The 12,940-nt window shown below is 52.6% G+C and overlaps 1 protein-coding gene across 2 annotated transcripts in view; it reads left to right on the forward strand.

The window, feature by feature from the left end:
• PRMT7 (protein arginine methyltransferase 7) overlaps nucleotides 1–11,092 on the forward strand; it is a 39,775-nt gene extending 28,683 nt beyond the window's left edge. For both annotated transcript variants that reach the window (XM_052656183.1, XM_052656184.1), the window contains exons 9-18: nucleotides 715–842; nucleotides 1,249–1,384; nucleotides 2,358–2,441; nucleotides 2,900–2,947; nucleotides 3,635–3,724; nucleotides 4,823–4,984; nucleotides 6,167–6,241; nucleotides 8,374–8,534; nucleotides 9,434–9,530; nucleotides 9,754–11,092. In XM_052656183.1, coding sequence (XP_052512143.1) covers nucleotides 715–842; nucleotides 1,249–1,384; nucleotides 2,358–2,441; nucleotides 2,900–2,947; nucleotides 3,635–3,724; nucleotides 4,823–4,984; nucleotides 6,167–6,241; nucleotides 8,374–8,534; nucleotides 9,434–9,530; nucleotides 9,754–9,933 — 1,161 coding nt within the window. In that variant the 3' untranslated portion in view covers nucleotides 9,934–11,092. The remainder of the gene's footprint in view (nucleotides 1–714; nucleotides 843–1,248; nucleotides 1,385–2,357; nucleotides 2,442–2,899; nucleotides 2,948–3,634; nucleotides 3,725–4,822; nucleotides 4,985–6,166; nucleotides 6,242–8,373; nucleotides 8,535–9,433; nucleotides 9,531–9,753) is intronic.
• Nucleotides 11,093–12,940: the final 1,848 nt, after the last annotated feature.

A 12,940-nucleotide genomic window follows, 5' to 3' on the forward strand; every position in this document is an offset into this window, starting at 1 on the left:
GCAAGGATCTCTGTTAATGAATTTAGTGCTTTTCTGGATATGAGAATATACAAGAAATTGGGTTCATAAGATTTTCTGAAAATAACTGTCTGAAACCCTGTTCTGCGAGTTTTTCCCAGAGCACTGGCTCTCTCATTCCTGATTTCTACCCTAAACTCCTTTCAAGATATGTTGAAAGTAGGGACTGCATGGCTAGTTACTTCGTTCTTATAGAACCAGTGGTAAACAAACAATATTTAGTTGCTAAATGCCCTCCTGAGAAGTGGTGCTGGCTATTTTTTCAATTTTTTATTTTGAAAATTTTGAGTCCATAAAATAAGTGAAAATGAACATCAGTATGCCCTCTACTTCAGTTGACCAGTTGTCAGTGTTTACCATATTTGCATTCTCCCTCCCTCCTTCCAATTCCACCCCTTCCCCCTCCGCCCCCACGCACACAGGGCAGGGGCTGAAGTCCCCTCATCTGAGCCCACCCTAAAGACCACTGCTATCAGCTACATTCTGTCTTCCTAAAGCCAGCAGTGTTGCATGAAGTTTTCGGGCCTTTAGCATTTCTAACTTGAAAATTTTCTTTACCTCTTTGGCCACAGTAGCTATGTGTAGTTCACACAGTGGTCTCCCAGCAAATTGGATTTTGGCCTGGGTTTCAGCCCCTGGATTTGTTGCATTGCTCTTGTTGCAGCTTGGTGACAGCTGATTCTCTTCCTGTTTCAGTGGCGGGACCACTGGATGCAGTGTGTGTACTTCCTGCCACAGGAGGAGCCCGTTGTCCAGGGCTCAGCCCTCTGCCTGGTAGCCCACCACGACGACTACTGTGTGTGGTACAGCCTCCAGAAGACCAGGTGTGCCTCCGGCCTTGTGGGGTGGGACACTAGGCTTGTGACATTGTGCGTTTGTGTAAATTCCCTCCACGGACCCTATAGAGGTTTTGAGTGGGCACATTTGTATCTGAACCAAATAAGGGCAAAAGTTTGTGGCTGGGTGCCTGTTTGTGTGTACTGAGAAGAGGCTACCCTGGTGGTAGGACCCCCATTTGGGGCAGATATATATATGAGAAGTCTTGAATTGGAGGGCCTCTGACCTCTAAGGCCCACTCGAAAGCCAGTGCCTAGACTCATGTCCCCTAGAGGACCATGGATGTGTCCCCTGTCCACCTCGATTTCCCTGGTGCGGGTCCCTGTGCTGTGCCTTCATGCTCGCCGTTGCCTAGCAAGTCATCACCCTGTATCTGTTCGTTTTCTGATCCAGTCCTGAAAAGAATGAGAGAGTCCACCCAGTGCGCCCCGTGTGTGACTGCCAGGCTCACCTGCTCTGGAACCGGCCTCGGTTTGGAGAGATCAATGATTGGAACAGAACTGAGCAATACATCCAGGCCCTGAGGACGGTAAGTGTCTAGCCCTTTGGGTGGTCACAGGCCAGAAGGGGTTTGTCCTGTGGACCCCAGCCCACTGCTCACTTACGATCAGTTGGTTTTGTCTTCTGTGCTCTCCTGTCTGTCCATGAGTGGCTTCAACCAGCTCCTACTGGGTGGGCATTTGAGGCTGGGAGCTTGTTTCTGGATCAGTAGGGGCTTATTCTCTGCTCTTCTATAGGAGCCTCTCTCTGACCCTTGCTATTGTCACTCTGGACACTTTGCCTTTATGGTCACCAGCAATTCCTTTGGTGATCCTTGTGGGTTCAGCCACCTCATTATTCCTCTCATTTGCTGTTTTCTTTCTAAAATGTTCTAGATTGTAAATCTGGTCATATAGCTCTTCTGAAAAACCTTTGCTCCCTGCTGCCTATAGAAGAGGTCTCAGCCTGGGGTCTCTGGACCCCTTGGAGTTGTATGCAGAAATATGTGTGTTTGTAAGCACATGCCTGCATTTTGGGGAGGGGGGAGGAGGATCCCAGACATTCTGAGTTTCTCTCAGAGGGATCTGTGACCCTCAAAGGCTTCCCTGATGTGAGGAGTCATTCTACATGCCTGTGGCTGTCTGTGCTGTGACTTCACAGGGAAGAGGCCTGTGGTTGTGTGGGGGGTGGCCTCCGATAAACAGGGCAGGCTTTCTGTGGGGCCTTCTAGGATGGCTTGAGGAGAGTCTCCTGACAGTGGGGTCTGAGTGGGGAGAGGTGAGGCAGGGGGTGTATTGGAGGGGGAGGCTAGTTGCCACCAGGGCCTGGGAGGCAGGTTTGACTGTTGTTAGGGCATGGGAAAATGCAGCCAGGCCATGTGGGCAAAGGAGTGAGGAGGAGATGGGATTGAATGATCACAGAGTGGGTTAAGGGGTCAGATGGAAAATGTGCCTGTCAGTTGTCAACAAGAATTTTCTCAACATTGTAAGAAAATCTGTGCTGAGGTTGCTCTTTTCCTGCAGGCGCTGAAGCCGGATAGTGTCTGCCTGTGCGTCAGTGATGGCAGTCTGCTGTCCATGCTGGCCTATCACCTTGGGGCGGAGCAGGTACTGGCCATGTGCCTTCTGCCGGCTTCCTGATGGCGCTCTTTAGTCACAGTTTTGTGACTAAAACTCTTGGCAAGTGCAGCTGCCACATACGTTGTGGGTGTGCTTGGGTTGGTGTCTGAGGGGTTGTTGCCTCAGGTGTAGGCAGGAGTCAGGCTATAGCTGTTGCCATGTAGCTGCAACTCCTGAGTCTGAATCTGGGGTCAGCAGAGAATGTTGTACTATCCGGGGGGATCGTGAGCACAGATGTAGTTGGTTAGGTATTGTCCTTTGCTTTGGAGTTGCTTTTTATGTGGGATTGTGGTTTCCCAACCAGCAATGGCACCCATACCCGCTGCATTGAAAGTGTGGAGTCTTAACCCCTGGACCACCAGCGAAGTCCCTGGAGTTGCATTTTAATCTGTATTTACTTTCTCTGTTAAGTGCATCTCTTACAACTAATATGATACTCCCTTTAGGTATTTACAGTAGAGAATTCAGCAGCTTCTCATAGACTGATGAAAAAAGTAAGTGATGATTATTGTTACTGAAATAATGTGGGGACCTGTGGGGCTTGCCTTCCTGAGTCTGGGATCGAATGCTTTGAATCAGTGTCAGTGCCGAGGGAACTGGGGGGAGTAGCAGCTGCCAGTGACTCTCGTGACTCCTGAGTCGAGAGCTGGCCTGGAAGTCTTCTGGAGCTGTCGTTGAATAGCAGCGAGCAAAGTTTAGACTCTGCTTTGTGTTTTGTGGCTGAAGAAGTGTAGCCTTTTCTCCTCACTTCACTTAAAACTGAAAAACCAAAACTCCTTGCAGTGATAGAACTAAAGTTAAGTTTTGTTTCTGGGGCACCAGCACCCGGGGAGTCACTGCTCACAAGCTGTCCTGACTGCTTGGTTCTGTGATGGTGTTTTACATCCTGGCCAGTGACTGGTTTTGATTTCCTTTCTGAAGGATAACCCACCCCACCAGGACTACAAGCCTACTTCTGAGCCTTTTCAGTGTGCCTGCAAGAGAAATTTCTATTGCTCTTAAGACATTTTGCTCATGATGTCACCTGCAGTCTGTAGGAGGCCCTTGGAGGGGAGAAGTTCAGCAGAGTAGCTGAAAGTGGTGCTCCAGAACCGTTTGGCCAGAGAACTGCACACAGATAAAGCAACTCTGAGATGTGTACTTTTTCTCAACGAAACCAACACTTTTGTTTTCTCTTTAAGATCTTCAGGGCCAACCACTTGGAAGACAAAATTAATATAATAGAGAAACGGCCTGAATTATTAACACCTGCAGACTTGGAGGGTAAAAAGGTGAGTAGAGAGTGCTGTGCGTTTGCTCTAGATAGCACAGCTCTGAGATGGCCTGACTGCCCCCTTCTCTGGGCCTCACCATGGGTCCCCCACTGTTGAGGGTGTGATGAGGTTTGCAGAGATGCTTGATGAATGAATACTTGCATTGCTCTCCAATCGCTGCTCCTTCAGCAAGAGCAGAACGGCTCTGCTGGGATGGACAGAGACACACAGTGTCCCCTCCCTTTTTCTGTCACAGCACTGCTCCTGAACCCAGGTTGTGGTGAGAACCCGGAGTCCCAACCACTAGGCCGCCAGGGAACTCCTGAGAATCTTTCGAAAGCACATTCCTTCTCATATTAAGCCCTGTTTAAAGCTTTTAGTGATCCCCCCTTGCCTCCAAGGCATAGTTCAGTCTCCTTTTCCTGTCATCAGCTGCCTTTGGGTGACCTGGCTCCTCTCCACTGCTCTGGCCTCATCCTTTACCATCCTATCCTACCTGCTCGTCTGGCGAGCTCCCAGAAGGGCCTTGCTCTCACTGTCATTCACTCTCCTGCCTTGGCCTCTGCCCACACCTCTGCCTGGACTCCCCACTCTTTTGCTTTTCTGTCTCCTGTTCATGCATTTATTCATCTGATCAACAAACCTTCATTGACGTCTGCTCTGGGCCAGGCACTGTGCTGGGAATACTGTGTCTGCCAGTGTCCCCGCTTCTCTGGGCTCCGAGCCTGGTGAGGGAGACAGACTAGCACTGACAATAAATTGTCAGGATAAAGCTTTGAGTAGGATTTCCAAGATGCTGTCCTGGAAGCTCTTGCTGAAGCTCTTACTTCTAGGGTCCCTCTGTGAGCTCCTTCCTTGCTCCTACCACACTCTCTGAGGATGGCGCCTAGCCTCGTCTGCTCCCTTTTTCCACTCTGAACTCCTGAGGGCAGGGCTCATGTCTGTTTCTCATCTTTGTACCCTCAAGGGTAGGCACAGGCCTTGACGCGCGTGTGGACTGACTGACCGACCAAGTGAGTAAGTGAATGAAAGAATGAATGTGCCTGTGAGAGTTGTCCTTTATTACTCAGCTGAATCCTTCTGATACCTGGGCCTGCTTCTCTCTCTGATTGGCAGGTTTCTCTCCTCCTGGGTGAGCCATTCTTCACCACCAGCCTGCTTCCGTGGCACAACTTGTACTTCTGGTATGTGCGGACTGCTGTGGACCAACACCTGGGGCCTGGCGCTGTGGTGATGCCCCAGGCCGCCTCGCTGCACGTGATGGTCGTGGAGTTCAGGGTAGGGCCACCCAGAGGTTTTCTTGGCAGGGGGTGGGGGATTGTTTTCTTGTGTGGACCTTGGATGCAGGTGGAGCACCTAGGGTCTTAATGGTTTGAAGCTCTGTTTTTCTGTATCAGCACACCTCAGGGCTGAATGGAAGAGGCTCGCCTTTGTAAAAATAAAGTAATTTAGCACATGAAATGGAAATGGTTGTGTGTTGTCATTTTACAATTACGGCTTATCAGAATAATTTTAAAATATAAATTAAGCATTTCAGAAGACAAGCTGTGCAGCTTGCTCTGCTCTCATTAAGAGCTGAGGCTTCAGTTGTTAAAAGCATTTTGAGATGGGCGAGTCAGCTTCCTTATGCAAGAAAAATTGAAAAGCTTCATTTTCATTTTCTCATCAAAGCAGAACCATAGTCAAAAAGTCATTTTGGGAAAGATATTTTTTATTAAAAGGATTTTGAAATGCTTTTAACCTGAAATACAGAGTGAACTTCATTTGATGTTTCTTTGATAAGGATGGCTTTATCCCTTGGTAGCTTAGTGGTTCTGTCACTTAATTTTTTGGCCATTTCTTCTGCATTACTTATTTACTTGACCAGATTTCCATGGGAATTCTGGTTTTCATGGCCAGTGAGTGACTGGAGAATGATGCTGTTCCCAGGTATATGTCCGAAAGACAGAGGATACTGAGTTGACTGGCTTGAGTAACCTCTGGTCTCCTCCTAGGATCCTGTCATCCTCACACTCTCTTGATGGGCATAGAGGCTCAAGAAGTGGTTGACAGAGTTCTTCCCAATGAATCAGTGTTCAGGATGGACAGGGAGGGGTTAGAGAGCCTGTCTGAGTAGCTCTGGTCAGCTGTCCCTCAGTGGAGAAGGCTTGGGATCATGAGAGGCTTTGCAGGTCTGAGAAACCATCCTGGGTCTTTGTTGTCTTTGGGTCCCTTCAGCTGTGGGAGTCTCTTCCAGGCCTGTGGGAGCAGCAAGATGTGCCTGAGGTTTGGAGCTGGGGCAGCCCCAGCCTCTTACCCTTCCTACTCTTGCCACCACACTTGCGTGTGCCTGAGTGTGTGTCGACATCTGTGTGCTGTCCCAGAGAACCGTGGCCGTGCCTGCCCACCCATCCCCATTGGGTGGGTGTAGGGGTTGGCGCGCCCTGGCGGGTGGGTGTCAAGGCTGTGCCTTCCTTTCAGGACCTATGGCGCATCCGGAGCCCCTGTGGTGACTGTGAAGGCTTCGATGTGCACATCATGGATGACATGATTAAGGTATGCAGGGCCGCAGCTTCCACCACAGTGTTCCATCCACACTCCATCGGGCCACAGGCTTCTGAAGGGGATGTCTGGCTTCCATGGAGGGACCGGGGTTGGGCAATGTGGGCAGTATGCAGAGAGCTCCTCTACTGGGGGCAGCAGGGGCAGCCATATCTGTCCCGCATGGTTCACCGTGAGCATGACCTGAGAGCCACTGCATCTCCAAGTCTGGCTGGTGTTAGGCCATTCTCAGCCTGGGGCTGTAATCCCTGAATCAGAATTTTGGGCTGGGGCCCGTCTGTCACCAGACCACTGGAAATACTCCTGCCAGTGTCAGCAGCTAGTTCTTGTTTGGGATGGCCTCTTCTAGAAAGCGATTTTGGCAACCTGAGCCAGCTGTTTTCATTCTGGGGACTCAATTTCAGGGGAAGGTGCTTGAGGATGGAGGTGGGTGGGGTGTAGAAGGAGGGTTCCTGCAGGGTTATCTGTACATTAGTAGGGGATCCAGTCAGCCACCAGGGTCTGCAGCTCCCAGAAACGAGGGCATTGCCAACGATACTTGGCCAGGATAGATGTGAAGAGTCACAAGCCCTGTGAGAAGGGCAGGACACCATCACATTTTTATGTATTAAGAAAATTCACACATGTAATAACTGTAAATGGAAAGTGACCTGTACAATACAACATTAAAATTTTTTTTTAATTATAAAAAAATTACACATACAGTGAAAAAGGAGTGGATTGCAGACACCGAAATGTTAGTTCTATGTTAGGAAGTGGTTAGGTTTTTCCTCCCTTTTGCTTCTTTCTGTTTACATTTTCTACAGTGATTGTGGATTCCTTGTGTAAACATTTTTTAAGTAAAAAAAATCCAGGGGACATTGCAGTTTTCGTCTTACCTGCCTGTCCACAGCAGACCACTGACTGTTCCACGCCCCTGGGGACACCACACACTCCAGCTCTCTCTGGCCACGTCTCAGGCTCCTTCTTGGATTCCTCCCCTCTTCTTGTCCCTTGAGGTGTCCTGTGCTCTAAGCTCCCCTAGGTCCCTGCCCAGACCCCTGTGGCTGTCTTCATTCTCTATTTGCTGGCCATTGCCTGCCTCTCTCCTGAGCTCTGACCAAATAGCGGAGAGCAGTGACTCCACTGAGATGTCTTCAGGCGCTCCTACCCGCTGCCTCCAGAATCCACCTGCTCCTAGTCCGGCCCTCCCAGTGCTGCTTTTCTAGACCTGCTGTTACTTCATACCTGCCAGCTGGGCTCAGGGCCCCGGCAGCCTCCCAGACAAGCCTTCGCCTTCTCATTCAGTTGGTTGTTGGGTTCCACAACCATCAGGTCCTCTGTGAACAAGTTTTCTTTCCCTGCTGTTACTCGTCTGGGCTACTTGCATCTCGTGTCTGACCATGTGCCCCGCTGCTTCTCCCGTCAGCCTTTCTCCACAGGGAGCTCGAGTGAATCTGTAGATCTGAAGTCTGGCCCTGTCTGTCCTCTGCGGGAAAACCCTGAGCCCCCTCCTTCACCCCTGCAGCCAGCCCCCGCCACTCTGCTGGCTCCGCTCTGCTCTCTGACCATTCCCTGCTGGGCTGTGTACACTCTACTCTTTGCTAACAGCTCCTGGGTAACCTTCAAGAGGCAGCCTAGAGGTCACCCCTCTGGGCAGCTTTCCTGCCCAACCCTGTTCTTAGCCAGTCAATGTCCCCTGGACACTGCAGTTGCTCCCCAATTGTCTCCTTCTAGACTGGGAGCCTTGTAGGGTGGTGATCTGGCAGCTGTAGTGATCAGTAAGGGTCACTGAATGGGCAGGTGTCCAAGTGATAGGTGATTTCACCAGTGTAGGCAGTTGGTCAAGGTAGCTTGTGAGATGGGCAATGGCTTTGAGTTTTAAAAGGCAGAAAATGAAGCTTAGAGTGCCTTGCTGAGGAGATTGCTTGTGAGTGGTACCAGAAGCCAGCTGGTCTGGCCAGGCGCCTGTGGTCTTTTATGGGGGCTGACTTGCCCTACATGACCATGGCAATTACCCTGAGGGACCAGGGCCATGGTGATAAGGGACCACTGGCATAGATAAACTCTGGAGATGGGGACAAGAGCCCCTTGTTTCCTGGCCACCTGGCTCTATCTCTGCAGAATCTCTCCTCTTCCCTTCTCAGCGCGCCCTGGACTTCAGAGAGAGCAAGGAGGCTGAGCCTCACCCTCTGTGGGAGTACCCGTGCCGCAGCCTCTCCAAGCCCCAGCAGATCCTGACCTTTGATTTTCGGCAGCCAGTCCCCCTACAGCCTGTCCATGCTGAGGGCACCATCGAGCTGAGAAGGTGAGCGGAGGCTCCAGGGTCAGGGAGTGGGGAAGGAAGTGGCAGGGCTTGCTTTCTGATAGTTATTGCCTGAATGGCTATAAGCACTTACTTTGGTCACTTTGATGTGGGTGGGATGGCTGTCCTTATCTCAGCCTTGCCCTTCTTCAAGTGACCCTGAAATGTGTGGGGGTCCTCATAGCTTCTGGGTGGGGGGGAAAGCCAGAGTGGGCTTGCTCATCCTCCCACATCTGAGGCTCCCTTTGAGCTCAGCAGTATGTTACACACAGCTGCAGAGAAATGTGAATTTGGTTGCTATGGTTACCCATTGGGCCATATTCTTTCCTGAACCCTCCGGGGAATTGAAGCAGCTTAGGAATTGGCAGGGGCTGTCGTTGTGCAACATGGTCAGGCCCATCCAGCTTCAGCTCCCTTCACGGGGAGGGGTGGCTGCTTACTGGAGGAAGCTTCGTCTTATAACTGGGTGGAAGGCATGAGCCCAGAGCCCCTTGGGGCTCCTCTGACAAGGAGGAGCCAAGGCAGCTGCCTGTCTGTGCCTGATGCCCAGAGTTATCTGGGAGTGATCTAGACTTCGATGCCTGGACTGCTCTCTCAGCCTTCTGGGCCAACCTTTCCATGATCTCAGGCGGAGGAGGCCAGGCTGGCAGCCAGCTGAGCAGGGTTACTCTGAATACTTGGCCAGACTCTGGGGAGTGAGTGGACACTTTGGTTGCTCAGCAAGAAGGCCACTTTTACTGAGTGGCCTTCATTCAGGTGGAGTCTTAGAAGCCTCCTGACAGGGCAGGATGGAAGTAGGGAGAATGAGAGGTTTCTGAAAAGCAGAGGGCAGCCATGGCCATGCCAGTCTTTCGTGCAGCTGTTTGTTTCTGGTCCCTTTCCACCCCCCGGCCCGTCTCTAGGCGCGGGAGGAGCCACGGAGCTGTCCTGTGGATGGAATACCACCTGACCGCGGACAGCACAGTCAGCACCGGCCTCCTGAAGCCTGCAGAGGATGAGGTAGTGCTGTGCGCAGGCCCCGAGTTGGCGGACCCTGAGAGCGGGGGCCATCACGCCCTCGCATGTGCTCTGGGTGTTCCGGGTAGTGACTCCTCAGGGGTCCTAGGTCGTCCAGTTCCGAACAGCAGCTTCTCACTGCGAGCTGCCTGGGCTGGAGGCTTGCCAGGAGGGGGCTGGCTGGGACATCAGAAGCCTCACTGCCTTCTTGCTGCTTTCTCTGCAGGGGGACTGCTGCTGGAACCCCCACTGTAAGCAGGCCGTGTACTTCTTCAACACCACACTCGACCTCAGAGTGCCGCTGGGTGGCCCACAGACCGTCACCTACACTGTGGAGTTCCGCCCCCACACTGGAGATATCACCATGGATTTCACGCTCTCAGATGCGTTGGACCGTGGGTGCTGACCCTCACTTGTTGAGAAATAAAGTGGAGGAGGGCTCTGGGCTCTGAATGATGGCTTTCCGTGGAGAAAAGTGAAGACACCTTGCCTTTCAGGATCCGTCTTGGCCTCGGGGATTGGAGGAGACCACTTCCCGTTTTGTGTTTTTGCACTGCTGGGTCCTTGCTCCAGAAATGGCAGGAAGTGGGGATTACTTTGGAACTGAGAAGGCGCCAAGGAGCCTACCCGCAGTGGCTTTTAAAGTGCTCAGAGAGCTTCCTGGCCACAGTGTCGCTCCTGCGCTCCCTGGGAGGGAGCCAGGGCTGACTGGGCTGGGTGGGTCTGCTATTCTTCTGGAGCTGGGCCAGCCTGGCCTTGCGCTCTGGGGGCCTTTGAGTCCACCTGCCCACTCCAGCTCAGAGAGGCTACTATGGGCAGAGTTACTGATGTGGCTGGGCTCTGGGTCTTGAAGACCCTGGTAGGGCCAGACTGAGGACCAAGTTCAGACTCTTTTTGTTTGCTAGGTAATGGCCCCAATCCACATTTGTAAAGGTTTGGCCTCCGTGTGCAGCAGCAGCAGGTGACCAAGACCAGCACCTGGACACCATGCTGCTCTTCTGAAGTCAGGGAGGAGGCTGTCCCAGAGCAGTTCAGACGCAGATCCAGGATACCAGCCGGCAGGAGGAGGGAGCCCGAAGGTACAGCCCTTTCCCACGTGCCCCCTTCTAGCAAAAGGAGCTTATCCCACAGCAGTCTGAGCAGATGGGTAGGTACTAGTGCAGGCACCCCAGCTTCACCTTGCCAGAGACGGGCAGGGAGTCCCAAGGAGGCCCAGCCTGGTTTCTTCCCACACACAAGGTCTTGTTCTGCTGTTTACTCTAGTTCCACAGGGAGTAAGTAAGAGAACCCAAGTGGCCTGGTTTTTGAGTGGTTCAGGGCAGACTCAGACTGTGCTTATCCCATGGGGAAGGGCAGGAAAGGTAGGCCTCCACGGCGGTCTCCCCATTGCCCCACCTGGCCACCTTGCCTGCTGGAGTCAGAACAGGGTCCAGACCAGCTTTTCACTCAAATAAGTGCAGAACACCAGCCTTGAGCCTCACAGTTTTATTTTTTTTTTTCCTCATTATCCATCCTTCTTTTCAGCACCAGTAAAGGAAAAAAAAAACACTTCTCTTTTCAAAATACTTTATCAGGTGTAAAGATTGTTTTTCTTCTAGGGAAGAATCGTTTGGATAATATATTTGATAACATTTTTACCAAAACCTTAGGTGTGCTTACCATAGAAAACCCCTAATGTCCCATGAGGATACAATACAGAAAAAAATACAGAAATAAAAAAAGTGTTTTTTTTTTCTTTTTTAAAACAGTATTTCTAAATTTCAGCAAGTTAATACAATAGTTAAAAAGCATCAAGATTAATACCCATACTTAAAACTGAAGGTGGTTTGGACAGATGAAGTGACCATTTTTCTCTGAAGCTGACCTCTGCCTCCTGGCTTCTGTGGAGGAGGCTGGGCCCGGGGCAGGTGCAGGGCCTCGGGGGTTTAAGTGACAACCTGTGTCCGTCCTTCCAGGCCTAGATGCCACAGAAACATCTGAGATGTTCCTTTTTAAAAAATCCAAATGGAAAAGTCTAGCTTGTACACAGCCCTGGGGGTACACAGGTTTGATGAAACTCGTGGCTGAGCGATGATGGCCTCAGCACTGAGGCCCCAGGGGGCAGCGCGAGGGGGGTGGGGAGGCAGGCAGGCCCTTCTCTGGAGACCAGGCAGGCTGGGCAGAGGCGACTTTGTTTGGACAGGAGAATGACTGAGGCACAGGGAGGTATGACTTGCCTAAGGCCGCCCCATGAGTAGGGAGAGAAGCATGTGCCCCATGCCCTGGCTCCCCTCCAGCTGGCCCTGGAGGCCAGCAGCCCCTCTGAGGGCTGGAAGCTGTGCTAGAGTCACTCCACTTCAGGAGCCAGGCCCTGCCTCTGCGGCTCTCCTGGGCACACAGCTGGCCCACAGCTTGGAGCCTTGGCTCAGGCCCAGACGTCTGGGTATCACATCTGCCCCGTTGAGCTCCACCTGCGAGCAGATCGCTGGCTACTCCTAGGATTGGAGGCCTCTGACCCAGGGAAGCCTAGCCAGGGCCCCAGGAGCCACAGCCCTGGCGGAGGGGTGCAGTGGAGAGCCAGGGAGGACTGGACCCTGGATGGTGAGCTGCCCTCTTGGCTTGATGTAGAGGGTGGGGCTGGGGGCCTGGCCAGGGGAGTGCTCCAGGCAGTGAAGCCCTCTGCCCAGCTGCTACCCTGGCCAGGGGGCTTCAGACCAGCCCGCACCGCCTTGAGTGCAGCTCTTGGGAGTGTCCCCCTCCAGTGCAGGGCCTGGCCTCTGACCTTGCCCCTGTTGGTCCCTCTTGCAGCTCAGTGTGTGACAAGGCACAGCGTCAGCATATTGGCACCAGGAGGCTCCTGGTGGCAGAGTCCTGGTATGTCCCCAGCCTCGTTGGGCGAAACTGGCTTCAAGCCAGGTGGCACGTTGGTTGGGACGCTGTGAGGAGGGGAGATCAGTCGGGGGTTGTTAGTAACCCCCTGAATTGGAGGGGCCTTGCACCTGGAAATAGACAAAGCCCTCCCTGTGTGGGGGTGGGGGGTGTCCCCAGGTGTGTTTAAAAAGACAGGTGGGCAGATGCAGTGCTGCCATGGGATGAGGAGCTATGGGCTTCCCCTGCAGGCTCTGCCACACTGCACAGGTACTGGGGCTGGCCCTGGTTGCATGGTGGCAGACTGGATGCCTGTGCACCTGAACACCAACCAGTACTGCTGCCTATGTGGGACGAGCAGTGGCCATCAGCCTTGCCACCCTCAGCCTGCACACTGGTGAGGTGACAGGCTGCTCTGCGCCTTGACCCCCAAGTCCCTTCATCCAGGGCTGGGGTCACTGTGGAGGATGGGCCTAGGAGGACAGAGCCGCAGCCCCCCCCCACCCTGCCCACCAACCCCAGATGCAGGGGGACGGTTCCTGAGCTCAGCCAGCACGTGGATAGGG

This window comes from Budorcas taxicolor, chromosome 18, assembly GCF_023091745.1.
Source record: "Budorcas taxicolor isolate Tak-1 chromosome 18, Takin1.1, whole genome shotgun sequence".
In the NCBI taxonomy this organism is placed as follows: Eukaryota; Metazoa; Chordata; class Mammalia; order Artiodactyla; family Bovidae; genus Budorcas; species Budorcas taxicolor.